Source organism: Heliangelus exortis, chromosome Z (genome assembly GCF_036169615.1).
Source record: "Heliangelus exortis chromosome Z, bHelExo1.hap1, whole genome shotgun sequence".
Taxonomy (NCBI): Eukaryota; Metazoa; Chordata; class Aves; order Apodiformes; family Trochilidae; genus Heliangelus; species Heliangelus exortis.
In genome coordinates this window covers 884,728-912,592 of record NC_092454.1, presented here as the reverse complement: position 1 = coordinate 912,592, position 27,865 = coordinate 884,728, and the positions used below count along the sequence as shown (strand labels likewise).

The following is a 27,865-nucleotide window of genomic DNA, read 5'->3' as shown; positions in this document are numbered from 1 at the left end:
CAAGCCACAGAACACCCAAAACTTTTTATTGCTCTGAACTGGAGAATTTATTTCTCCAGTTTCCAGCATGCCAGAAGATTCAGGCAGCCCCATCACTTCGTTACCCACAAGGAGTGCACTTTCTGAGACACCAAAAAACTTCAGCTCCAGCTCTGCCAGGCTACAAACACCACTGTACAGCTGTACCCACACCAAAAGATCAAAACTACCCCAACACTGACCCCAACACTACAAGAGCTGGTTCCTGGCAGTGCTCTGCTTCTCACCACCCATGAGACACTGTCCAGCCCATTATTTTTTCCTTAAATGTCCCCTAAATAAGCTGGCAATCAATTTTTCTCCTTGAAACAGCATCACCAGGACCTTCAGGACCATTAAGTGGCACTGCACATCGAGCCCACCCCACAGGGACCAAAAGCACAGGGTGGTGGCACCAGCAGGGATGCAGGAGATGCTGTTGTTTCTGGTGTGACTGTTGTGCAAACACCAGCTCTGCCCTGAGGTGGAGCAGAGATGTGAATCAGTCCCCCCAGCCCGGGAGTATAGATGCTAAATCACATTTATCTTTAGAGAATCCAACTCACTTTGAAGTTCTATTAATATTTGATTTATTCCCAGCTCTTTAAACAGGTCCCTGCTGCAGCACTCGGAAGACTGGAGTGGAAAAAACCAAAAACCAACCCAACAGAGAAAAAAAAAATCCTAAAAATGTTCACTGGAAGAGGTGGAGGGACAAATCCCTGCCTTGATTTCCCTTTTGCCATCACCACCAAAAGGCACACACAGGTCCCAAACCTATGTGTTGAAAGCTTGGGGGTGAAGCACAATCTGCTTGAGCTTATTCAGCCCAAGGGAAAAAGCAGGAGAAGCTCCATCCCTGGTGGGTTGGTTATTAAGGTTAAAAAAAAAAAAAAAAAAAGCTTCCAGAAGAGAAATAAAGACAGAGTGAGGATCAAAACTGCTCTGTGGACCTTGCAGGGAAGGTCTCTTTGGAGGCAGGCACGTAGGAGGCTGATGGAAAGAGCAGAAAATTGGGCAGACAATTCCTGAATTCCCACTTGCATCAGTCTTTTATGGCATTTCAAAAATGTCAAGAGCTGGAAGAAGGTTCCAGCTCATCTTCCCTTTGCTTTTTCAGTTCTGTAGCTGGTGACAGGTACTCAGTAGGAATAACTCAGGGTGTTCAGGTTACAGGAGTTTGTTGGAACTCCAGATTAGCTGCACTGGCTATGCAGCCATCCTGACCAGGAAGCTGCTTTCAAAAAAAAAAGGGGAAATTCCTGAATATTCAGCATTTCCTGAGGGAGGGGTACACCCCAGACACAGAACGTGATGCTGGGGGAAAGTCTCAGTTTCACCCTCGTTCTACAAAGTGCATTTTTTTTTTTTTAAAACAAATAAAAGTCTTCTGCTGTGGGCAAGATGGTTGTTTCATCCATCAGAAACCCAAACTGGTGCCTCTACCTTGCTCCTTCCCCAAGGAATCCCCGGAGTGCCCCGAGGTGCTGCCTTTCCTTGCATTCCCTGGGCTTCTCCCTCTGGCTCTGTCACATGGAAGGTGATGGAAATTTCTCCTCCAGAGCAAGGAAATCCCCACCTTCCCCCCTGAAGCTGTGTTCAGTCCTACAAAGGTTTCTTTCATGGCTTGCAGGTGGGCACGTGAAGCTTGGGCCCTGCAAGGACCAGACCCGAGCTGGGAAAAGGGAGGGGAAAAAATTTTCCTACAAAGTTAGGAGCTTTGCAACCCTTCTCCTTCCACCTTCTCATCCTTCCAGGTGCCATTTACACCCAGAAGTCACTTTACAAGGGAAATACTACAGGAATCCACCGTGCAAACTACCACCCCTCACCTGGATCACAGCTTCGGGCACAGGTTGGGGAGAGATTTCTCCCTCCCCATGGCCATAACGTGAAGAACCCCGAGGCCAGCAACACCCTTCATCCTTTTCAAGATGCTGACCTCGTGTTCTCCAATTAAATAAATAAAAACAGGCAGTGAGAAAGTTGTAAGGTGATGCATGTTAACATGTGTTCAATATTGTCCGAATTTATAAGCCTGACAGAAAGCAGATTTGTGCAAAGCCCTTATAAAACCTCTCTGGCTATATTAAAAAAAGGGAACAGCACAGGGCAGGCTGACACAAATGGTCTCTCACTGTACGTGTGCATTATTGGGCCAAATTATTCCTTCTTATTTAACTGCACTGAAGCCTTTCATCTCCACACTATACAATAATAGTTTCCATATGACCGGTGGCTCAGCTATAAATAAGATCAAAAGCAAAAGAAAGGATTTAATAAAAAAAAAAAAAATAAAAAAAAAGACATTAGGAGGGGCATTAAATCTGGAAAAAAAAAAAAAAAAAGCCAAGTGTCCCCCCCCCTCTTTTTTTTTTTTTTTATTTTTTTTGCTTTCGGCAGGAAAAAAAAAAAGTAGTGCTGAGCACTAAGCAGCTCGCCAGCTCTCCTAGGAGAGCCAGTTGTGTGCAAAAATCATTTAAAGAGAGCTGCAAGCAGCAGAACCTGACTGCACCCTCCCAGGGAAGGGGAAGAAGAAGCTGAGGGACAAAAAAAACCCCAAGTGCCACGTCTCCAGGAGATGCTGGGACAGCATCCGGGTGGCAACGTGCCCAGGCTGAGGCCACTCAGGGAGCATCCCGGGGGGCTGGAGGGGCTTTGGTTCTCCACTGGGTGGGAAGAGGTGGTTTTGTCCCACCCTGAAGCAATGAGGTCTCCCCCACTTCCCCAGCTTTGCTTTCCCAGCGTGGGGAGAGAGAAAACTCCAGGATTTTCAGGGGAAAGCAAGAGGTTTTCCAGCTCTTCTGGAGAGGAGGGGGTTGCCATGGAGCAGGGAAGCCACTGAAATAATCACTGCCATTTTTTTTTCCAAGGGAGATGATTATTCATTTAAGGATTGGCTAAATCCAGAGACAGAAAATGCCCTAAAGTACACGATTAGGAATATTAACTCTTATTCCAGGTGCAAGCAAGCCCCTGCACCTGGATGCTTTTTTTTTTTTTTTTCACTTATTCTGTGGTTTTAGACCCCAATTCCAGCTGCTGGGTGCCCCATCCCCAGCCTCAGGTGGCTCAAGGTCCTTGCTGCTGCCTTCCTGCCCACCAGCTTCACAAATCTAATTCAGAAATTGGACCAAAAGCAGATTTTTTTCAACCCAACCCAGCTGCTCCCATTTCAGGAGCGAGCAGACTCCAGGCTGGCCACGTGGAATGAGGTAGAAACGAAGCCCCAAATATCAATGAGGTTTTTTTTGGTTTTTTTTTTTTTTAATTCACCCCGTGCCTAATGAGCTGGCTGGTAATGAATGGAGCTATTGTGGGAGGACAACCCTTTCCAGCAAAGGTGTTGTTTAAATATTGGTCAGTGGGTTTCTCCCCTGGTCAAAAATGAAGTTTATAGCTCCAAAATCATTTTGGAATATGATAAGGGCTGTAATTGCCCAGCATTAGGGAATGGCAACCAATTAGGCAGAAAATGGTGCTCTACCAAAACCCCACACGAGTGCCTGTTATGTCAGACCTCATTACAAGTCCTTCTGCCCATTTAAACAAAATTTATTTTATTTTTTTAATTTCTATTTCTATTGTACCTGCTCACCCAACAACCCCGTCAAGCAAAACAAACCCCAGGCACAGCAGCTACAACTGTGCCCATTTTTTTTTTTAATTTTATTTTTTTTAATTTCTATTTCTATTGTACCTGCTCACCCAACAACCCTGTCAAGCAAAACAAACCCCAGGCACAGCAGCTACAACTGTGCTAAAAGCTCAGAAGAGAAAAAGACAGCAAGACAAACCAGCAAATGCCAAATTTTGCCTTTCAAACCACGCCAAGTGCCTTGACTCTTTTTGTTTATATACGAATGACATAACTGAATTACTTCATGAGCTGCTACTTTAATTCCTAGGGGTGGAAAATTCCATAAGTTAATTTAATGGGGATGTGAAGAAAAAAAAAAAAAAAAAAAAAAAAAAAATACACACGAACAGGCTCTCTTCCTGTGGGCCCTGGTGTGAAGCGTGCAGCAGGCTGGCCTTCTAAACACTGTCTTAAAAATAGCCTGCACTGCTTCTGCAGCTTAGAAATTTGGTTTATAAATTCTTTTTCTCAATGCCTTCCTGCAGTGGTCCAGAAGAACCAGGCAGCTCTGCAAAGTCCTCTCCAAAAGCTGGGGCTTTGCTGGTCCCTGCAGTGCAATCCCACAAGGTCCTGAGCAAATCCCCCCGATCTGCACCACCTCTGAACTAACAGGAACTGGGGAAAGCCAGGAAATTCCCAGCTCCAGCTGAAAACAGACACTCAGCTCATGCCCCTGGGGCTGGGCAGATCCCATCAGCCCCAAAGCTGACTTTTCACCTTCACCTGCAACCTGGGAAACTTTGGCCTCCAAGCCCCTTCCAGGGAGAGGAGTGTTCTGAGCAACCTGACCACAGCTCCCCCCCCAACATTCCCATTTCCCAGTCCTTCAGCCTCTTCCCAGAAGTTTCCCTGGGGGTGTCCAGGCTGGTTCTGTCCCTTCTCCAGTTTAATTACATTTTCAAGCCCACAAATGCTCAGGGAAGTGCTTAACATCAACGTCACCAGTGGTCCCAACAGGGATGAGCTGTGGTAATAAAGTTAAGTGCAAGTCTGCTTGCAGAGCCCAGCTCTGGATGGGGAACCTGAACCTCCTTCTCCCCTGCTCCACGTGGGGGTCACCCCAATTCCCATAACCCCCAAATACACCCACAAGGGGTCAGGAACCTGCTGCACCACGGCTTTGCAGCTGGGGCACACTGCAGGGATGCTGGGGCACACTGGGAGGGATGCTGGGCACACTGGGAGGGATGCTGGGGTACACCTGAGGGATGCTGGGCACACCAGAGGGATACTGGGCACACCAGAGGGATGCTGGGCACACTAGAAGGATGCTGGGGCACATCAGAGGGATGCTGGGGTACACTGGAAGGGATACTGGGCATACTGGGAGGGATGCTGGGGTACACTGGAAGGGATACTGGGCACTTTGGGAGGGATGCTGGGCACACTAGAAGGATGCTGGGCACACTAGAAGGATGCTGGGGCACACTGGAAGGGATACTGGGCACACTGGGAAGGATGCTGGGCACACCAGAGGGGTGCTGGGGCACACCAGAAGGATGCTGGGGTACACCAGAGGGATGCTGGGCACACTAGAAGGATGCTGGGCACACCAGAGGGATGCTGGGGTACACCAGAAGGATGCTGGGCACACTGGGAGGGATACTGGGCACACTGGGAGGGATGCTGGGCACACCAGAGGGATGCTGGGGTACACCAGAAGGATGCTGGGCACACTGGGAGGGATACTGGGCACACTGGGAGGGATGCTGGGCACACCAGAGGGATGCTGGGGTACACCAGAAGGATGCTGGGCACACTGGGAGGGATACTGGGCACACTGGGAGGGATGCTGGGCACACCAGAGGGATGCTGGGGTACACCAGAAGGATGCTGGGCACACTGGGAGGGATACTGGGCACACTGGGAGGGATGCTGGGCACACCAGAGGGATGCTGGGGTACACCAGAAGGATGCTGGGCACACCAGAAGGATGCTGGGGTACACGAGAAGGATGCTGGGGCACACCAGAGGGATGCTGGGCACACTGGGAGGGATGCTGGGCACACCAGAGGGATGCTGGGCACACTGGGAGGGATGCTGGGGCACACCAGAAGGATGCTGGGCACACCAGAGGGATGCTGGGGCACACTAGAAGGATGCTGGGGCACACCAGAGGGATGCTGGGCACACTGGGAGGGATGCTGGGCACACCAGAAGGATGCTGGGGTACACCAGAGGGATGCTGGGCACACCAGAGGGATGCTGAGCACACCAGAAGGATGCTGGGCACACTGGGGTGATACTGGGGGACCAGCTTCTTCCCCTCCACCTCTCCCAACTGAACCTGCTGTGCCTGACACTGTGCAAGGGCTTCTCCCCTGAACTCCTGCACCTCAGGGTTGCAGTTTAAAAAATATCCCTCTCTTGAGAGCTTCCTGCTGCCTCTCTCCTGCTGCAAGGCAGCTGAGCGTGCAGCACCCCCAGGTTTTCACCAGTAAACCAGTTTGCTGCAAACCAGTCTCAGCATTTGTAAGTGGTGTGAATTAAGACACCTCACAGCAGAGGGGAAATGAGAAGCGGGGCCATCAGCAAGTTCCAGAGGGCTGCTAAAAATTAATAACTGCTTAACCACTCTCCTCACCGGGCTGCTAATAATCAAAACTAATCAAATAAAGCAAAGCAAGGCAACGGAACAGAAGAAATCCCTTTCAAGCCAGGCTGCTGCAGCAGACCCTTCGCACGGGGAGCGGAGCCTCACAGCTGTAAACCTGGCCCCACGCCACCCCCCCAGAGCACTGCAAATTCTCCTTTCCAGCAGCATCTGACCCCATTTCTCCTCTTTTTGGGGCAGGGGGACAAAGTCACCCCGAGGCAGAGGGGGTGGGCAGGGCTCTGAGGTGCTCGGCGGGCACGGCCGCTTCCACCGCCGCGCTCGGCGACGTTTCCGGGCCATACCTCCCACTGCTGCTTTATTTACTGCAGCTGGCCAGCCTTTTATAGCCTGTTTCATGTATTAAAATTCAAATGTGGAAAACATTACCACTATCCTCCTTGATTTTTTTTTTTTTTTTTTTTTTTTTTTGGGTAAATTTCCCCCCCCCCCCCTCCTCTTCCTCCTCCCCTTCAACTTCCTTTTCAGTGTGGAATGTATCAACTGGTCAAAGGCTAACTTCAGACTGACTCCACTCACAAACTATTTCCTTTGTTCTTCTGTTTTCCCTTCAAAATTCATACCAGTTTTTCCAAAAAGAAATTAGTGGGCCCAAGTCACAGTTTCAGACAGTGAGTAATGCTGCCTGGGAAAGCAGCAGGCTCTGGGCTTTGGGTGAAACGGCCTCATCTCCTTTGCAAAGCATCCCAACCCTCCTGCTCCATTACCTTGCCCTGCCCATAAACTTATTTAACAAAGTCCAAAAAAATCAACTCAAAAAAATTCTACTTGTTCCACAAAGTCAAAAAAATTCAACGTATTTAACAAAGTAAAAAAAAAAAAAACAACACAACAAAAAAAACCCCACTTCGACCTCATCACTTGGCGTTTCTCTCGAAAAAACCAAGTGCCTACAGATTGCTAAAAACTATGGAATACTAAAAATACAAGGCCACACATTCCTAAAAATACAAGGCCACACATTCCTAAAAATACAAGGCCTGAAAACATTCCTGAAAACACAAAGGCATTTTTTTAGGTGTACCAGCATTTCTATTCCTCCTCGTTCCTGCTTTTTTTTTGGGTTTTTTTTCCTCGGTTTCAATCGAACTTCACCTACATCTGGTACTGAAGTGAGGAGCAGATATTTATGGAACAAACTGTCTCTGAAGTGATGCCCTGGGTGCATGTTGCATCAGTTTAACATATGCAAAATGAACAAAGCTACAAAAAATTAAACTCTTTTCTCTTGATTGAGAGCAGATACGCCCAAAGAGTTGTAAGTCACAGATCTGGCTTTTAATAAAGCCAGATTTCTTCATTAAAAGCAGTATTGTTTAAACACTGGAGGAAAAAATAGCTTTGTACAGACTCAAATCTTAGATTATACGTATCCCAAGTGTATTTAACATATTACCTGAGGCCAAGCTAAATTACAATCTAGAGTTTCCTTTTGTGAATTCTCAGCAACTGCCACAGAGAGCAAAACAATGTCTGGTTCATGCTAATTTTATTGGGGAAGGGGAGAGGAGATGGATTTAACTGAGCTGCTGAAAAAAGCATCTTTTTACCTCTCACTGCCTTTCCCCAGACCATTCCCAGTTTACACTTCACTTTTTTTTTTTTTTTTTATTTAATCTGTGAATGATGCGGGCTCAGTTGTGGCTTTTAATGATATTTTCCCCCAAGACAGAGTCACTTTTATTAACATCTAATTTAACGAGGAGCTGAACCTGTCACAAAGCTACCCCAATTAAAAAATAAACAGAAAACCCCTCCTTATTTTCCCTTTCTCACTTAACGTGAACAGCTGATGTTAAATTTTAAGAACCTGAAGCTGGATTTAGCATCAGCACTGGAAGAAGGTCAAGGTGAGCTGGGTAAGGACATCTAAAAAGCAAAATTTTTCTTGCAAGGGGGCAGCAGGAGACAGCTGGGATATTTAATTTCCAGCCAAGATGGCAAAGCACAGTTTGGATGGTGGTCAGTGCTCAAGTTCAGACACAAACCCTTGGCCTCAGAGGTGGGACAAAGAGTGGGCAAAAAGCTGGGTCCAGCCAGAAGAACCTCCCCCAGCACCAGGCAGGGCTCAGAAACAGCCCTGCTGAATAAACCCCCTCTCTCAATACCTCTGGAAGCTAATTATTTTGTAATCACCTCCCCAGCTATCATGACAGAGCCTAGCTGGGCATCCCCAGCCTGAGGATGTGGTAATTAGCAAATAATTGGCCACCAGAAGAAGCTCCTTCCTTCCCTTTGCAGTTGCCTCAGACCCGGGCATCAAAGTTTTTCTTTCTTTAATTTTTTTTTTTCTTCCCTTCCAATCAAAAAAAAAAAAAAAAAAAGAAGAAGGAATCCTGCTTGAATCCTGTCAAATAAAACTTTAAATGTTTGCATTTTCCGTATGATGTCTAATCCTATTTGGAATGCTTCTGAACATTTGGCCTTGATTACATCTTGGAGCAATGAATTTCACAGGTCATTGTGCGAGGAATAAAAAGTATTTCTTTTGGTCAGGTTCACTGAATGTCTCCTTGTTCTTTAATTATAAAGCAGGATGAATAGGAGAGCTAGATTTACCTTCTCTATGCTGTCCATTATTCCGTGCACCTCTATTATGTCTCCTCTTATTCATCTCCTCTCCGCACACAATCCCCACAATCTGTTCACCCTCCCTTCACAGGAAAACCCTTCCACGCTTCCAATCATTCCTGCTGTTTGTCCCCACGCTCCTCCTAATTCCACTACGCTTTTTTTGGGTTGGTTTGGTAGGAAAACCAAACCAGAAGACAGCTCCAGGGAAGGCAGAGGCACATTTATGGATATGGAAATATATCCTCTGGGCTGATCCTGCCACTCCAGCTGCCCTGCTCTCCTTTCTCACGTGCCTGCTAAACTCAAGGGGGTTTGGGTCTTGGTTTTAGGGCTTCTAGGACACTGTGGAGAAACCTCCACGTGCCTCTAGCACGCTCACAACCCTCTATTTCTATGATTAATTGAAATTCTTCCTTTTCAGCTGCCCTGCCTTCCCCTCTGCGTGTGGGATGAGCGGAGGATCAAGCCCAGTCCCCGTCCCCCCCGCCCCCAGCGCCGGGCAGCAGCGAACTGGCCGTGGATCTGTCAGGTCCTTTGCTCTTTCCACATGTTTTTCCCTGGTCTTAATTAATCTAAAGAGCTTGAACCATCAGCAAATAGTGCCAGATAACTCCTCGGGCCCTTCCTCTGGGAGCAAGCGACGCTATTTCTGGAATAAAATTTGGAAGCATCGACCCAAACGCCTTTTCCTTTGCCCTGACCAAGCTCGGCACAACGGGCACAACTTTGCAGCTTCCCACCCAAGAGCTGCTGCTCCCCAGCTCCTCCAGGACTCCGGCTTTTCCACCAGGATTTCTTTAGGATTTCTGCAGCCCCAGAGGCGTCGTGTTCGAGGGGTTTATTTTTCGCAGAGCCACGCTTCTCCTTTGCAGGAGAGAAAGCAACTGCAAAACATCAGCTCTGAAGAGTCCTGGAGACCCGGGCAGCGCATCTCAGGCAACCCCAGCCCCCATCCCAAAGTTTTTTGTGCCACGGCCCTTTCCCAGGCAGCAGAGCCAGACGGGGGGCAGCCAAAACGCAAGCAAACCCGAGGAGGATTTGTCAGAGCCAGGCTTCCGAGTTATTTCACATTAGAGAAGGGTCATGGAACCCGGAGTGAAACACAGGCCAGGGTGAGCAGAGGCAGCTCCAACTTGGAGCTACTTTCTTCCCCCAAACCTCCCCATGTGTTTAAAACCAGGACAGGATTTACCGCCCACTCCTTACAACCGGAGCCAGGCCTGACGCGAAGCCCTGCACGCAGCTTCCCCAGCACGCAGTGAAACACAACGTTCTCCCGACCCCAGTGCAAAAAAAAAGGAAAAATAAAAACAAAAATGCAGCATTTCAGGACCTGAGGAGGGAGAGGCTGGGACTTTATGTTCACCCAGAACTCCAAAATCAAAGAATTATTTAATAAATCGATAAATTATCCACAGGCCGGCGCGCGTCCCCTGCACCTGTGTGTGCGCGGGAGGGTAAAGCGGTGCCACCAACACGGTGACAGAAAGGCAGAGCCCAAATGCCCCCTTCTTCTGCTGCCAGGTGACAAAAGCAGCACCAGGTGACAAAGGCCACACGCCAGGTGACAAAGGCCACACCAGGTGACAAAGACGACACAAGCAGCGCTGAGGAGCCGGGCCAGAGCAAGCGGCACCCACGGCCGCACCGGACGACACCCGGTGCCGTCAAACCCTCCCGGCAGGTCCCCTGTGGTGCCACCCCCCCTCCCCCCGAGAGGCTGTCACCCAAACCTGTCACCCGAAGCTGTCACCCGTGGTGTCCCCAGCTTACCATCAGCGAGTGCCTGTTGGCGGAGAGCAGGCCGGTGCCGTATCCGGAGCCCAGGCCGGCCATGGCCCCGTTGTGGGAAGGGCCTATCAAGCCGTGCATGTCGGCGTGGCCCCCGGGCATGGCGGTGGCCGGGCCCACCGCGTGGTTGCGGAGGACGTGGATGGCGTCGTCCAACCTCTCCAGGCGATCCTCGATCCGGCTCTGCTGCGGGCGGGAGAGGGAAAAAACGGGAAGAGCATCAGCAGGAGGGAAGGGCTGCCCGGCACCGGGGGCACTGGCGGCCGCTCCTTCCTTCTACACCCCTCGGTGCTTTATTTTTTTATTATTTTTCGTTGGGTTTGGCTTTTTTAAAAGTTCTTACTATTTTTTTTTAAATATATATATATTTTTTTTTTTTTCTGGTGAAAAGAATGGTTTTGTTTCCCTAGGGCAATGTTTGGAGTAGTGTTGTGGGGAAGGAGAGAGCATGGTTAACACGAGTACAGCTTTGATTTTCATGGGCAAAACAGGTTCAATGATTCCTCATGAACATAATCATTACAGTACATATGTTGCCCTCTTATGTCTTTGAAAAGTTTTAGTGATACTTAAAAAAAAATAATAACAATAATAAAAAAATAATAAAAATAAAAAGAAGTAGAAGTAAAGAAATAAATCTTGTCATCAAACTCTGACTGGGATTTTCCTCCCCCCATCTGATTCCTCACACAAAGGAAGAAAGAGAAACTACCATGTCCTACAGTCCCTTACAGCCAGATGGATTTTTCCCTATGGATATGCATCCTGAAACCACTTTTTATCACGGGTAAAGCAGCAATAAGTTCTCTCCTCTAAGTGAGCAGCTTCTTGCTGGTGAGCACTGTGGCACCAGGGGACAAGGGGTGCAGGGCTGCTGCAATGCCCTTGGGGTCCCTCCAACCAAACAGCTGGACCCAAAGGATGGGTCCCTGCCTCCCACTCCTTCCAACCATCCTAAAATTCATCCCAGCCCCTGGGAGGGTCTTCAAGGCCCCAACCAGTTACTGAGTCCCAACCCTGCTCTCCTGCTTAGCCAAAAAGCAGCCTCTGAGGTGTCCAGCCCCGAGGAGATGCCAGGGGCTTCAACAACCTTAAATCTGCAGCCTGCTCCTTGAGAGGGACCCATCCCCGGTGCCATGGCCTGGAACAACCCACTGCCTGCAGAAACCCCCCTGCTCTGCTCCCCCAGCCCCACTGCTGTCCCCAGCTGTCCCCACAGAAGGCACCTGCAGCCCTGGCCACCTCCAGCCTTTGCTCTTTGATAAAAACACAGGAGGGGGAAGCCAAAAATAATTCAGCATCGCTTACAGAGCTCTGCAGCAAAGCTCTTAACCAACCCATCCCTCTCCACAAACCAAAGTTATTAAAAAGCCTCCAGAAGACAGCCTAGAAATGTCACAGTCAGTCCTAAGAAGGATTTCTGGATCAGGGTGGAAAACCCACTCCATGCTGGCCCCTGACTCCAGCAACTCTCTAACCAAGGGGACCACAGCATCACCCTGCACTGGAGGGTTCAACTTGGGAATTCTCTGGTTGCCTTTTTTTTTAAAGGCAGCTTTTAAGTCCTAGCAGTGTTTATTTTCCACCCAAAAGTAACTTGGGTGTTTCCCACTGATCCTGAACCCCTCCTGGACTTCCAGCCGAGACCAACAACCAACAGAGAAGAGCAAGACATCAAACTCTCCACATTTTTTCTCTGTCCTAAGGTCCAGCTCCAACTCTTACTCCCTTTAACCCCTTCTGCCACCCAAGTTTTTGGGACCAGCTCAGCCCAGCAAGCTCTGCCACCAGTTTTCCCCAAGGAGAGGACTCCTGGCCTGACTGGTGGCCGCTCCACCCTGCGTGGTGGCCGCTCCACCCTGCGTGGTGGCCACCGTGGCTTTCTATCCCATTTTCTCCTCAATCCATTCCGTCTGCCTACTCATCCTCCCATCTTTCTATGCTCCTTGCTCCCCTTTTCCAAAGATTTCAACTCCAGTCCAGCAGCACCATCCCCAAGCACATCACAAAGCCAGAGCACGGGGCCCCCATGGGACGGATTTAGAGGGGGGAAACTCGAGGCCGAGCGGTCACTAAGGAAATGAAAACCTGTGTGAGGAGAATGGATGAGAAATGGAAAGAACAGCAAGTAAAATACTGAGGCAGAGGAGGTCACTAATCAAAACATACCAAAGAGTGTAAGGGACCTTCATAATTGGGAGATGATGACGCTTGACCTCCATTTCTAGACCAAACAGCTGTGCCTGCTAATAGTAAAATTGGAATTACCATTAGAACTATGCAAACAAAAATGGCTTTCAAACTTTTTTTTTTTTTTTTTTTTTTTGGACAGTTTTGCAGACATGTAAATGCCCTATTCCAGATAGACTATAGAGCAGACATATGGAGAACTTCCAAAGTACACACCGATGAAAAAATAATTAAAAAAAAAAAAAAAAAAGGTATTTTTTTTTTTTTGTAGCAAAGCACGTAGATGCAGGCCACAGAGTTCCCCAGGGCTGCTCCTCTGCATAGAGGGCTGCATTCATTCATTTATTCATCCATCCAGCAGCTGGAGCTGCCAGAGCTCTGGGAAAAGGCAAGGTCTCCGTGGTGGAAGGAGAAACAGAACCCTGTGTGAGCCCAGCACAGCCCAGCCCATTCTCCTGGCCTTGCTTCCAGACATGCTCAGGGCCACCCATGACATCACCCCACCATCCAGGTTGCAAAATCCGAGCAAAAAAAAAAAAAAAAAAAGTCAGGAAAAGCACTGCACACCACATTCAGGGAGAGGCTTGATAAGGTTGGTGCTCTCTGCGGGCAGATTATTTGGTTTGACCCTCCAAGGGCTGAGCAAAAACCTTCTGCTTTCTATCCACTGCTCAAAATCTCTGCCTCCTGCTGCAGGAAGAAAAGGGCAGCACTTTCTAAGGAAAAAAATTTCCCTTCTGAAAGAGGCAAACATGGTGGAAGAAGTATTTTTTTTAATCCCAAGTCTTTTTCCCCAAGAGTTTTTATTTTTATATATAAAGCACAATGCTTAGACCATTCAGAATGTTCTTTTCTAGGAGTGATCTCCTGAATGATCTCATAAAACAGGGTTAAGAACTGGAGATGGAAATATCAGGACTTTAATCTTCATCTCCCTATCAAGGGCATTTGCTTGGACTGAGACAGCCCAGGGTGAACTCATGGCAATTTTTTTCAGGCTCTCACAGTTAATTTTTTTTTTTTCTCATAAAAGTGAAAATGATGTTGGCTCTAATTAAAACTTAAATCTTGCCTTTTCTGGGCCCCACAGAGCTTTTTAGCTGAGGGTTTTCTACAAAATGGAGCACTGAACAGCAACTGCTACTTTGCAAAGGATTTTAACTGGCCCTTGGTATCTTGGAGGGAAAGTGTTTTGCACTTTCATCTCTTATTTGGATGCACTTATACTCCTTATTTTTATTTATTTGGAGCCTCAGCTCTCCCTGTTTACCCAAGAGCCTGCAAAAAGCAACACAGCTCCTATCAGGGAGGGATTTGCTCTTTGGCTCAGCCCCTTCCATAGGGAAGGAGGGCAGGGAATGAGGGCAGGGCAGGACCTCACTAGGAAAATGGCAGCCCCAGTGCTGGGGGTGATGTCCCTGGGGGGGATTCCAGGAAAATAAGAGCAGAAAGGCATTTTTGGAGCTGTGGGACTCCCCCATGCTACAACAAGCCAGGAGGTGCCCTGTCCCCTGCTAGGGGTGGCTTTGTGGGGACATTTGGTGCTCCTTTAGGTGGATGTGGTGTCCTCCCAACCCTCCTCCTGGACCTGGACCTGCAGAACCTGCCAGCTGGAACAAGCTTCCCTCCATCCCTCTTCCCAAAAAGCTCTTGTCACCACTCTTAGCTCCATGTCTCTCCCTTTTAAAGGCTCAGGAGCTCCCTCCAGCTCTGCCCTGCTCCCCACACCCCATGGCAAACAAGGTCTGGATCACACCTGCCCTATGGAAACACGTTGGGATTTAGGATTCCCAGAGAGGCCAACAGGATCCAGGACTCATGCACAAAGAGGAGGAGACCAAGGTCTTTGGTTAGGTGGGATAAAGACCTGGTCTCAAAGAGGAGATGGGAATCTGAGAGGCCTTCTCCAAAGTGTTAGTGTGGGAGATGAAGCCTGACACCCTCTTAGCCAAAAACCCTGAAGGTTTGGGAAACTGGAATTACATTCAGGTAACCACTTAAAGCACCTGATGCTCATGAGAACTACCCTGGGCCTCTGGATCTTTTCTGTTTCATTAGCAAAGTGGCTCTGGGTGAAGTTATTCCAAAGTATAAAACAAATCAGGGGGATTCCCAGGGACTCAGTTTCTCCCAAGAGGCTCGGGTGTCCCTGCATGGTGTCCACATCCCAGGGACAAACTCTGCCTGAGGGCACAGGGGGGGAGAAGCCACCCTAAGGTTACATTCAGGTAACCACTGAAAGCACCTGATGCTCATGAGAACTACCCTGGGCCTCTGGATCTTTTCTGTTTCATTAGCAAAGTGGCTCTGGGTGAAGTTATTCCAAAGTATAAAACAAATCAGGGGGATTCCCAGGGGCTCAGTTTCTCCCAAGAGGCTTGGGTGTCCCTGCATGGTGTCCACATCCCAGGGACAAGCTCTGCCTGAGGTCACGAGGGGGGAGAAGCCACCCTAAGGATGTGCAAACCCCCAGCATCTCCCTGAGAGCTGCAAACACCTTCTCTCCACCCTGGAAATCCAGTGTGTAGGAGACTTCCCTGCTCATCCCACCACGGGACCAGCCGGGGTGCCCAGCTCACCCCTGGGACAGGAGGAGCTCAGCTTGGCATCTCCTACCAAAAAAATGAGGTTGAAACGTTCAGTAAAATAGAATTGTAACAACAATACCTGAGAGAGAAGGGGGAGAACCAACAGGAGTTGAAGGATTTGATGAAAAGCTGTTGTTGGTGTGATCTGGAGAATAGATCTTTAAAAGATGATACAGAATTAATCTAAAGCCATCACAAACTGATGCAGCAAGAAATCTGGAATTCTTATGCATTCAGTTCATTTCAATGAAAGCAGGACAGGTTAAAAAAGCCTCTTATTCAAATATTAATATTTTTATCAAGACAATTAGATGCAGGAAGCTAGACAACAGCCCCCCCCTGGATGGGAGCAGACACTAACCCATTAACCTATGGTTTCTGATTGCCCCACAGCCCTGCTACAGTCAATTTACACATTTGCATTGCATCACCTACTTTACAAATCAGTCTCAATGAACAAGGGCTTAAAGCACGCCTGAAAATGGCTTTTTTTTGGTCGGTTTGTTAGGCTGAAATCCCTTAACAGCCAAAATAAAGCAAAGGGAGCAGAGCACAGTAAACCCTGGCACAGCAGGGAAGCTGCAGCAGCAAACTCCAACTCCTCATCCACTGCTCCAGGGAGAAAGCCCCTGTGTGCCTGGGTGCCAGCACCCTTGGGCACCCTGCTCCCCACTCGTGCCATTTGTCAGGGCCCCACTTCAAAGTGGATTCTGTACTGTATCAGTTAATTATTTCAGGCAAACTGGAGTTGGACTTTTTTTTTTTGGTTTTTTTTTTTTTTTTCAATGAAGCATCGAGGAATAGGCAAAAAAAAAAAAATTAATATATATATATAAAATAATAAAAAAATTAACTCTCATGAGAACTCAATGGAACCCACTCTGCCCAGAAAATAATGATTGTGGTCCTTGTTAAAAGTCAGCCTGTGCCAACCCCTCCTGCAGCCAGAGCTGGGGCTGGAAAAGTGCTTGGAGCTGGGAAAGTGCTGTGCCCCAGCGAGCTGGGCAGGAGGTGGGAACTGCTGACTTGAAACAGCAACCACAGCAACTGAATAGGTGGAAACTGCCATGAAAAACAGAAAAGCTAAAGGGAAATTCAAAAGGAATCCAGGTTGTGGATGGCTCGGGAGTGTAGAAGTCATCCAGCCCTGGGTTCTGCTCAGCCCTCCCTCAGCCTAGGACAGGCAGTGTGTGACAAAGTCACTGAGACCAAGGCTCCCCCTCTTTCCCTCTCTCTTCTACCATAAAATGAGGTCTAAAACTTTGGAAACACCATTTGGGCACCGCTTGCTCAATCTGCTTGGCAGTGTCTCCACGGGGGGTGCCCTCGGAAGACCACCAGCTCTCCTCTTTGCTGCTCATCTTCTCAAACTCCAGGTCCTCCAATTCTGATTCAAGTTCACCCTTGGCAAATGGTCAATGTTTATTCCAAAGTAAATTATTTCCTTACAGAGGCGAGTGCTTTCCCCAGCGCATCACCAGTCTGCGAGCTGCCCGCTGCCCCGCTTCCTCTGTTTGCTGCAAAACAAAAGATTCCGTGTAAAAAAACCACACAGGGAGACGTCACAGACTTCTATTCCTGGTCCACCTACTCCTCATTTAATTGCCTTTGGATGCTAATGCTGCAAAATTAATCTTTAATTACCATTAAGCTGTTTGCTAAGGTAGCTCTCAAACACGCTCGCGCTCGGGTTTTGCAGGGAAAATACAAACTTGACATGCTGGGGTTTTTTATAAAAAAATAGATGGCATTTTGACAGGACTCGGCCAGAGTGGTTTATTTTTTTCTGAACAAAAGGCTTCTGATTGCAGAAGGTGCTGAAAAGTATGAAAAAGATGCAAGTGCAGAGCTTGGGGTGGGGACGGGCTGCTGCCACCCCCCCGGCACCCAGAGCCACAGCCCACCCAAAGGCAAACCCACTCTAACAAGGTTTTTCTTCTTCAAAACCTCCAGAGATGAGGGCAATCTGACACAGAAACTGTCAAAAATTACCACCAAGGAACACTGGGAATGCCAGGGCTCAGCCTGCTCAGCCCGAGCAGCCCCATCCCTGGGAATGGTCCCTAATTCCAGGCTCCAGCCTCCCTCCCTGCCAGGGAAGGACAAAGTGCTGTTAACAAGCAGCTACCCACTATTTCATTTGCTCCTCATTCACTCTCCACCCCTGGTCCTTTGTAGGCTTCTCAATGCATGCTTTAAAGATGTGATTAAATTCCACATGGGTTTTCCCAAATGTCCCTTTTGGCTTCACGTGGACGTTTCACGAGCACTCCCTGACATGATTTTTTTCCCCATCTCTCAGATGAGGATGGATTTGCAGCTTTTGCAGAAGAAATTTAGGGCAAGAAAAACTCGGGTGCAGCAGGTTACTGGTTCCTAATGCTCAGGTGAGAGGATTAAAAACTTCTCCCTTACAGGAGAAACTGCAGGAAATAAAAATCAGGAGGAAACATCCCACTGGTTTCAGCATCTCTATGTCCATTTAGCAACTACTGTCACCTCCAAGGACCCTATAGTCAGAAAATATGAAAATATGAAACAACAACCCCCAAAAAAACCCCCAGATTAATGTTTGGGATATAAGGATCCCATATGTAAAGGGGTTTGAATGCCTCCAGCCCCTCCTGAGCTCCTTGCAGGCTCTGCCCCACAAGGCCATGGGATCCAGAACTAGGACCATCCTGTGGAAAAGGGAATCAGGGACCAAATTGCTCACACAAAGTGCAAGCAGAGGCACTTTTTTGGTCCTTCAAAAGTAACACTAAAAAGCCTCCTTTGAGTTGCACCCTGGTATGATTCAGTTAAACACTCAGGACACAGCCAGGAGAAGGGCAGAGCCATTCCACAGCTCTTTCATTGAGGCTCTTGGTGTCCCTAAAGTCAATTAATAACTCATTTTACACAGCCCAGCACTCCAAGCAGCTGAGCTGAGCTGCCTGGGAGTGCTGCAGCTCCATGGCAGCAGCCAGGACATCCAAACTCTGGGAATTCCCTGCTCCAAGGGATTTCCTGCCACCCAGCTCCTACCTTCCCCTGGAAACATTTCCCTGCTCCAAGGGATTTCCTGCCACCCAGCTCCTACCTTCCCCTGGAAACATTTCTCTTCCTCCTGCCTCCATTTCTGTACAACCTCAGGCAGGGTGGGCTGGCAGCACATCTTTGCCAGCTCCTTTTCCCCTCCTTTTGCTTGGGTCAACTTTTCTTATTGCAGATCTGAAGAGCCAGGGGCAGCTTATTGGTGATCTCGGCTCCCTTTGCTATCCAGCCTCAAGATGTAGAAAGAAAAATACAGCAAGAAACGTGAAGACAGCTGGAGCAGGCAGTGTCAGCTAGAGCTCCAACTCATCAGAGTCATTTCATGTTGTAAATCACCTCCTAAAGGGTTGCAACTTGAATAACACCAGGCAGATGTCCAGAAATCCAGTTTCCTTCGCTCTCATGTGAAGGGTGAATCCAACTGGAGATCATGCAGTGTTTTTTTCCTTTTTCTAAGTGGCTCTAACTGCATTATGGTAAAATTAAGTCCTCCATTTGTCTGTCTGAGGGCTGTTTACTCCTAATGAGATGAGCTGTGCTGGTCCTGGGGGAGAAGCAAAGGCAGGGACCCCAGACTTGCTCCACGTGCTCTCAGAAACCTGACCACGTCTTACATCAGTTACTGCTCAAGAACAAAGGAATTCTTCAGATCCACTGAACATCACATTTTTTCCTGCAAGACTTTGAGGACAAATTACTCTGCTAGGCCTGGAAAACATACCAGGAGAGGCTCAGCAGTGTGCAAAGTGACCTTTGGAAGGGAAGAGGCAACTTCTCTGGGACAGGGATGCTTGAAGAGCAAATTCCCATCGTTATTTGCTGATCTCCTCACACCAAAACTGAAAGCCACCCATTAAAAAAGGGTTGGGTTTGGGTTTTTTTTTTTCCTCAGGGGTGTCCAGTCAGCTGAGGCAACTTGTTGCTTTAAGACCAACCATACAAACAGGTTTAAAATGCACTGAACATCACCTGTTGGTGGCTACTGAGCACCAGGCCCAGCTGGGGCTGGCTCTGAGCTGCAGGCTGCAAAACCCTGGGGTGGAAGGAGAGGACACGTGGGCACTTCCAAGATGCTGGGTTTGGGTTTTCCAGGACAAAATGAGCAAAGGGAGGGAACTGGAGCACCATCTGCATGGAAGACCAGGCTAAACATAGGTAGACACCTTCTGGAAATGTTTTCAAAGGCTGAGCAAGGACAGGATGAGCTCTGAAAAAGTTTGGGTGTCCAGAACAGCTCCCAGGATGGAAAAAAATGTATGTGAAAAGCAAGAATTGTTCAGACTGGGTTGGGCCATGGATTAAGGAAGAAGAAGCAGGGAAGAAGGATTGCAGCCCAGCCCAGCTGGCATCCCATTTGTCACCCTGCACCAGGAGTAATCTGATGAAATCCACAGCCAGTGTTCCTCCAGCAGCCCCATAAATCTTCCTGGCAGGGGAATTTGCAAGGTAACCTGGGGGGCCAGTGCCAAAACCTGGCTGAAGGAACTCAGGAGGACCTGAGAATCGTGGAATTGGTTTGGGAAAAGCCCTTGAGGATCATCAAATCCAACTGGTAACCCAGCACTGCCAAGGGGGCCATGGATCTGCTTGAGGATCACCAGGGAAGGGGCTCAGGCTGCCTAAAGCATCATCCTGGTACAACCAATCCTCAATGGTTTTCTAAAAAGAAATAAGTATTAAAAAGCAGAAAGCAGAACAGATATGGATTCTACTTAAATAAAAAGCTTCCATCACATCCAAGAAATGTTTTTCCACTTCCCTTCACTATTTGGAAGACAACCATGGATTGTACAGCTTGAGCAAGATGGGGGATCTCAGGCAAGTCTTTAATCCAAGTTATATAAAAACCTTGTAAAAGAGCAATTTCAACAACTTAAAAAGCCATTATTGAAAGCTTTTTCATCAGAAATAGGCACAATAAGTAGCTGGTAGTAACTGGAGAATTCAAGGAAAAAAAAAAGGGAAACATAAGAAATGCTATACAGATTATTTTCATCTGCCTTGCCATGGGACAGATGATGTTTTACAAGGGATTAGTCAGAAAAAATTGGCTCCGAGAGCAGTGTCAGTGTAAAGGCTTTAAAATAAATCAATTAAAAGAGAAATAAAGAGCCAAATGATGTTTTTAAGAGCTCCCAAGAAACACAAAGTTTGTCAAAGGGTGAAACTGACTGCCTGGACCAACCTAGAAGGTAAAAAAAATACTTAAAAAATCAATACTGAAAACAAATTCTGTGAATTTAAGAGCCACCAGATTTTAAATCTTGTCTCTTAGGAAAGGTAACAAAGCAGCTGTGATAAATAATGCCACATCACACAACCAACACCACTTTTTGTGGGGGAAAGCATGTCATGCAAACCTAAATGCCTTCAAAACCATGCTGAGCTCATCAGTGCAGAAGGGGCAGGAAACAGAACAGATTTGTTCTCCAAAAGCCACCTCCTGAAGGCTCCTACAGACCCTAAACTTGGTGGCCCTGGCAGTGCTGGGTTCATGGTTGGACTTGATAATTTTAAAGGTGTTTTCCACCCAAAATGATGCTGAGTTTCTATAAAGTGGGTTAAGGTGACAGGAGGATATTTTTGCAGATGAAGAAGTGATTAAGAGCAAAACTACTACAGCAGGAATTAATAATTAGCTTCCCACAGGAGGAGAATTACAGCAAATTCCCAGTTGTGCAGATCTGTACTGCTCAACATACTCAGCCCTGGCCTAGGAAAAGATGTGCTATACACTGAGGTTGGGATGTTTGGCAAGATCCAGGGTCAGGAAAATAAAATATAAAGTTCTGTGTAAAGAGCAGCTCCCAGAACATGAATGTACAGAGCAATAAATGCCATATGTATATAAAACCCAGCAGGCAGCAAATAATGAGGGGAAAAAAAAAGAGCCTCGTGCCATAAATACACAAAATCTCCATTACCTAACATCTGTCCAGACAGAGGACAAACCCTACAGCAAGAGAGAGAACCTGAGCTGATGGTTAAGCAGCAAAACCAGCTCCTCACTGCCCCCCCAAAGAAACCCCAGCAATGAGCAAAGACTGGGAAAAAAGGGAAGACAACCCTTATGTCCCTCCAGGGACATGATCCATGGCACAACTGTATTTTGAGTATGGAGCAAAGATCTGGAAGTCCATCAAAAAAGAGCAGCAATGGCTCTGGAAAAGAAGTCAGGAAGAGCAGAGAGTGGTTCCTCCAGAGGATGGAAGATGTGGATTCTCCTGCTTGGAAAAGGGACCACACCAGTGATGGAGCATGACACAGGCTGCTTAGAGCCAAAGATATGGGAAAATATCCTCTGTGGTTGCTTTGTCTTTACATTCCTCCCAAGGAAGTCCCAAGAATCCTGGAGACAGGACCATGGCACAGATGAGCTCTGGGTCTGACCAAGGAAAGATGTTTTTAGGTTCTTCTGCAAAAAAAAAACCACAAGGAAATCTGGAGGGGCACTAAAACATCTCTGCATTGACCTTCAAGGGAATGAAGGAGCCTTCCCAAATCCAAATCCCAAATCCAGCCTTCAGGGAAGTTTTCAGTCACTTAACTCCATAAGTGATGGCTGAGGCAAGAGGAAGAGGATGGAACCTGATGGAACTTCCAGGAAAAAAAAAATAAATGGAAAGAGGTCAGTGAAGTCCATCTCAACAGAGCAGCTACTGAGAGCTAAGCCAGATGGACCCCTCCTCTTTTTATCTCCCTGCCCATGACTTGATTTCCTCAACCTAAAGTCTGAATATATTTATTATTTGAGAACACAACTGTGCACACAGGAGCCTGGACTTGGCTTTCCCACTTAACTCCATGAGTGATGGCTGAGGCAAGAGGAAGAGGATGGAACCTGATGGAACTTCCAGGAAAAAAAAAAAATGGAAAGAGGTCAGTGAAGTCCATCTCAACAGAGCAGCTACTGAGTGCTAAGCCAGATGGACCCCTCCTCTTTTTATCTCCCTGCCCATGACTTGATTTCCTCAACCTAAAGTCTGAATATATTTATTATTTGAGAACTGTGCACACGTGAGCCTGGACTTGGCTTTCCCACTTAACTCCATAAGTGATGGCTGAGGCAAGAGGAAGAGGACACCTGGTGAAACTTCCAAGAAAAAAAATGGAAAGAGGTCGGTGAAGTCCATCTCAACAGAGCAGCTACTGAGTGCTAAGCCAGAAGGATCCCCCCTCTTTTTATCTCCCTGCCCATGACTTGATTTCCTCAACCTGAAGTCTGAATATATTTATTATTTGAGAACTGTGCACACAGGAGCCTGGACTTGGCTTTCCCACTGGAGAAGGCTCCACTGCCAAATTGATGGAGAAAATTCCAGACAACTCAGGGAGAGGGGACTGCTGGAGCTGTCACTGCAACTCCCCTTCAGGGAAGTTTTCAGTCACTTAACTCCATAAGTGATGGCTGAGGCAAGAGGAAGAGGATGGAACCTGATGGAACTTCCAGGAAAAAAAAAAAAAATGGAAAGAGGTCAGTGAAGTCCATCTCAACAGAGCAGCTACTGAGAGCTAAGCCAGAAGGATCCCCCCTCTTTTTATCTCCCTGCCCATGACTTGATTTCCTCAACCTAAAGTCTGAATATATTTATTATTTGAGAACACAACTGTGCACACAGGAGCCTGGATTTGGCTTTCCCACTGGAGAAGGCTCCACTGCCAAATTTTGGCAGGATGGAGAAAATTCCAGACAACTCAGGGAGAGGGGACTGCTGGAGCTCTCACTGCAACTCCCCTTCAGGGAAGTTTTCAGTCACTTAACTCCATAAGTGATGGCTGAGACAAGAGGAAGAGGATGGAACCTGATGGAACTTCCAGGAAAAAAAAAAAAAAATGGAAAGAGGTCAGTGAAGTCCATCTCAACAGAGCAGCTACTGAGAGGGACCCCTCCTCTTTTTATCTCCCTGCCCATGACTTGATTTCCTCAACCTGAAGTCTGAATATATTTATTATTTGAGAACACAACTGTGCACACGTGAGCCTGGATTTGGCTTTCCCACTTAACTCCATGAGTGATGGCTGAGACAAGAGGAAGAGGATGGAACCTGATGGAAATTCCAGGAAAAAAAAAAAAAAATGGAAAGAGGTCAGTGAAGTCCATCTCAACAGAGCAGCTACTGAGTGCTAAGCCAGAAGGATCCCCCCTCTTTTTATCTCCCTGCCCATGACTTGATTTCCTCAACCTGAAGTCTGAATATATTTATTATTTGAGAACTGTGCACACAGGAGCCTGGACTTGGCTTTCCCACTTAACTCCATAAGTGGTGGCTGAGGCAAGAGGAAGAGGATGGAACCTGATGGAACTTCCAGGAAAAAAAAATAAATGGAAAGAGGTCAGTGAAGTCCATCTCAACAGAGCAGCTACTGAGAGGGACCCCTCCTCTTTTTATCTACCTGCCTTGATTTCCTTATCAACCTGTCTTGATTTCCTCAACCTAAAGTCTGAATATATTTATTATTTGAGAACACAACTGTGCACACAGGAGCCTGGACTTGGCTTTCCCACTTAACTCCATAAGTGATGGCTGAGGCAAGAGGAAGAGGATGGAACCTGATGGAACTTCCAGGAAAAAAAAAAAAGTGGAAAGAGGTCAGTGAAATCCATCTCAACAGAGCAGCTACTGAGAGGGACCCCTCCTCTTTTTATCTACCTGCCTTGATTTCCTTATCAACCTGTCTTGATTTCCTCAACCTAAAGTCTGAATATATTTATTATTTGAGAACACAACTGTGCACACAGGAGCCTGGACTTGGCTTTCCCACTTAACTCCATAAGTGATGGCTGAGGCAAGAGGAAGAGGATGGAACCTGATGGAACTTCCAGGAAAAAAAATAAATGGAAAGAGGTCAGTGAAATCCATCTCAACAGAGCAGCTACTGAGAGGGACCCCTCCTCTTTTTATCTACCTGCCTTGATTTCCTTATCAACCTGTCTTGATTTCCTCAACCTAAAGTCTGAATATATTTATTATTTGAGAACTGTGCACATGTGAGCCTGGACTTGGCTTTCCCACTTAACTCCATAAGTGATGGCTGAGGCAAGAGGAAGGGGATGGAACCTGATGGAACTTCCAGGAAAAAAAAATAAATGGAAAGAGGTCAGTGAAATCCATCTCAACAGAGCAGCTACTGAGAGGGACCCCTCCTCTTTTTATCTACCTGCCTTGATTTCCTTATCAACCTGTCTTGATTTCTTCAACCTAAAGTCTGAATATATTTATTATTTGAGAACACAACTGTGCACACAGGAGCCTGGACTTGGCTTTCCCACTGGAGAAGGCTCCACTGCCAAATTGATGGAGAAAATTCCAGACAGCTCAGGGATACTGCTGAAGCTGTCACTGCAACTCCCCCTCACGGAAGTTTTCAGTCACTTAACTCCATAAGTGATGGCTGAGACAAGAGGAAGAGGATGGAACCTGATGGAACTTCCAGGAAAAAAAAATAAATGGAAAGAGGTCAGTGAAATCCATCTCAACAGAGCAGCTACTGAGATGGACCCCTCCTCCTTTTATCTACCTGCCTTGATTTCCTTATCAACCTGTCTTGATTTCCTCAACCTAAAGTCTGAATATATTTATTATTTGAGAACACAACTGTGCACACAGGAGCCTGGACTTGGCTTTCCCACTTAACTCCATAAGTGATGGCTGAGGCAAGAGGAAGAGGATGGAACCTGATGGAACTTCCAGGAAAAAAAAATAAATGGAAAGAGGTCAGTGAAGTCCATCTCAACAGAGCAGCTACTGAGAGCTAAGCCAGATGGACCCCCCCTCTTTTTATCTCCCTGCCCATGACTTGATTTCCTTATCAACCTGTCTTGATTTCCTCAACCTAAAGTCTGAATATATTTATTATTTGAGAACACAACTGTGCACACAGGAGCCTGGACTTGGCTTTCCCACTGGAGAAGGCTCCACTGCCAAATTTTGGCAGGATGGAGAAAATTCCAGACAACTCAGGGATACTGCTGAAGCTGTCACTGCAACTTCTGAGCTGCTCCCAGGCTACAAATGTGCTGAAGCCCTGGTGAAAGACTGCAACCTTTTGATGGATTGAGTCAAAGTGGCTTGAGGGGTGTGTTTATTGTTCTTGTTAATCTCCCCAAACTTTCTCAGCATGTTTTGGTGCAGAACAATTCTGCCAAGGGAGGGGATGATGAAGTGCAGCCTTTTCACATCCTTCTGCTGGGATTCTGAGTGTAAATCTTCAGATCATTGACTAAACTTCCAGGAATCTGTATCTCACTGAGTATAATTATAGATCTAGCAAAGCATCTGAGTTGTAACCCATAAGAAGGAGCCTTCCAGTAAAGAATTCCAGCCAGATTTTGATAGTTTAACTTCTCCTACAACCTCATGCTGCTCTGATGGAAGAGAGCTGTGTGAAACAGCAGCCTGGAAATTGTGGTTCTATCGTAGGAAGAGTGGAAAAACTTGCAGCATCTCAGTATTCCCCTCTCCCCAAACGATGAGGAAGTGACATAGCTGGATAAAAGTCACATTCTTCTTCTGCTGTGTGACAGTTCAGCACCCTCCTGGAACTGGAAGCTTAAGATCCTTGTAAAACACACAGCCCAGGCTGCTGGGGTAATAAAATTCCTGTGAAACCAGTGCCTCAAGGGGAAAGGCACATCATGTTTCTCCTGGCAAAGCTGCATGTCCCAGTGCCTGATGTCACACAAACACCAGGAGAAGTGAAAGCAGGGAATGGGATCAATCCCTGGAGCAGAAGGAGCTGACAGACCCACAACAGGTTCCTTAAACATTGCACCTCTTTGGCCCTTGGAAAATCCAAAGCCAACCCTTCAGCTTAAAATTGCACTCCAATGCACTCCTGGAATTCCCTGAAAGGGTTTGCTCCTTGTTCAATGGGTTGGGGACTTTTAGAGGTCTCCTTCATCCCAAATTGTTGTGTCCTCTCCCAGGGACTGGGATGGAGGCTCCCAGCTGGCTCAGGAAAATCAGAATGCCCAGACTTCAGGCTGGACTTGCATCCACGAAATACTTGGGTAACCCTCAGTTCAGCTGCAGCCCAACTTGTTGAATATTAAAAGCTGCTAAAAAACCCCAAACCTGCCTGTTTGCACGGCTGCTCTTCTGAGTCACACGTGGGGATTTTTCAGGAGATGAATCCAGCTGAAAACCTGGATGTGTTTTTTCCCATGGGGAATTTAGGTGCTTTTTCTCCCGGAGGCACAAGGGCAGGAGGCTGCATTTTCACTCCCACCCACTTCCAGCCTCTGTGAGGATTTTTGCATCCCAAAATGTTATCTGTGAGGCTTCAGCATGCCTGGTGGGCAGAGGGCTGAGTGAATTTGGATGCTATTAGACCTCCTTTGAGTGATTTTCCTCCGTGGCCCACGGAAGTGTAACGGAAGAACTCTCAGTGGAAGGGGAAGGTTGAGCACAGAAAGGCTCTCCTGAAACAGGATACGTTTTTCTCAGACAGTGCCAAATGAAGAAGAGACTGTATTTAGTTTCTCCTTTGTTCAGGGGCCTTGAAAAAGATGATGCCCATGTGTTAATGTTTGAACCCACCCTCCATTCTTACTGCATTAGTCCTGCTCGCAGCCGTTCGAGGCAGAATCCTGTGTGTAATCCAAACCATGTGTCCAGTGATGTGTTCCTGATTTACCAATTATTTCATTTGCTTCATTTGCTCTCTCAGATACCAGCAGAGCCTTATTTTTTGATTTCCTGAGGATTGCCAAATATTTCAGGGCAGAGAGGTATGCTCTTCATTTACACCCGGTGACATCAGAGAGTCCCTTGCAGGGACACGCTTCCCCCACACCATGTGGCAGGAACTGCAGGGAAAAAGGGGGGGATACAGAAGCAGCACTTCTCATGGCCCTGCAGGTGATTAAATCCCTAAAGAGAACAAACTTCCCAACCAGTGGGATGGGGCACTGAGCTGCTGCAGCACCTTCCAGCCCGACTCCGAAGCAAAGGGCTTTGCTCTGATTATATTTAATTCACCAAAAGAAGGAGTAGTGGTAAAAGACACGAGCAAAGGAGGTGAAGGTCACTATAATGCCCTTTTTGCCACAAAATTCTTGCTCTTTCTGCAGTACCCTTATGCCACAAAATTCCTGTTCCTCCTGCACCACTCAGAAGGGATGAAGGATGTACCAGTGGGATGGGGCACTGAGCTGCTGCAGCACCTTCCAGCCCGACTCCGAAGCAAAGGGCTTTGCTCTGATTATATTTAATTCACCAAAAGAAGGAGTAGTGGTAAAAGACACGAGCAAAGGAGGTGAAGGTCACTATAATGCCCTTTTTGCCACAAAATTCTTGCTCTTTCTGCAGTACCCTTATGCCACAAAATTCCTGTTCCTCCTGCACCACTCAGAAGGGATGAAGGATGTACCAGCAAGCGGATGGATGCAACACCACATCACCCTCCACCTGG

The 27,865-nt window shown here is 47.3% G+C and overlaps 1 protein-coding gene across 5 annotated transcripts in view; it reads right to left on the bottom strand.

The window, feature by feature from the left end:
• LOC139790434 (transcription factor 4-like) overlaps positions 1-27,865 on the bottom strand; it is a 221,522-nt gene that overhangs the window by 15,442 nt on the left and 178,215 nt on the right. For 3 of the 5 annotated variants that reach the window (XM_071732302.1, XM_071732304.1, XM_071732303.1), the window contains 4 exons: positions 16,865-16,932; positions 15,495-15,573; positions 12,807-12,883; positions 10,620-10,823 (listed from right to left, as the gene is read on the bottom strand). In XM_071732302.1, coding sequence (XP_071588403.1) covers positions 10,620-10,823; positions 12,807-12,883; positions 15,495-15,573; positions 16,865-16,932 — 428 coding nt within the window. The remainder of the gene's footprint in view (positions 1-10,619; positions 10,824-12,806; positions 12,884-15,494; positions 15,574-16,864; positions 16,933-27,865) is intronic. The other 2 variants (XM_071732305.1, XM_071732306.1) reach the window with 1 other exon arrangement.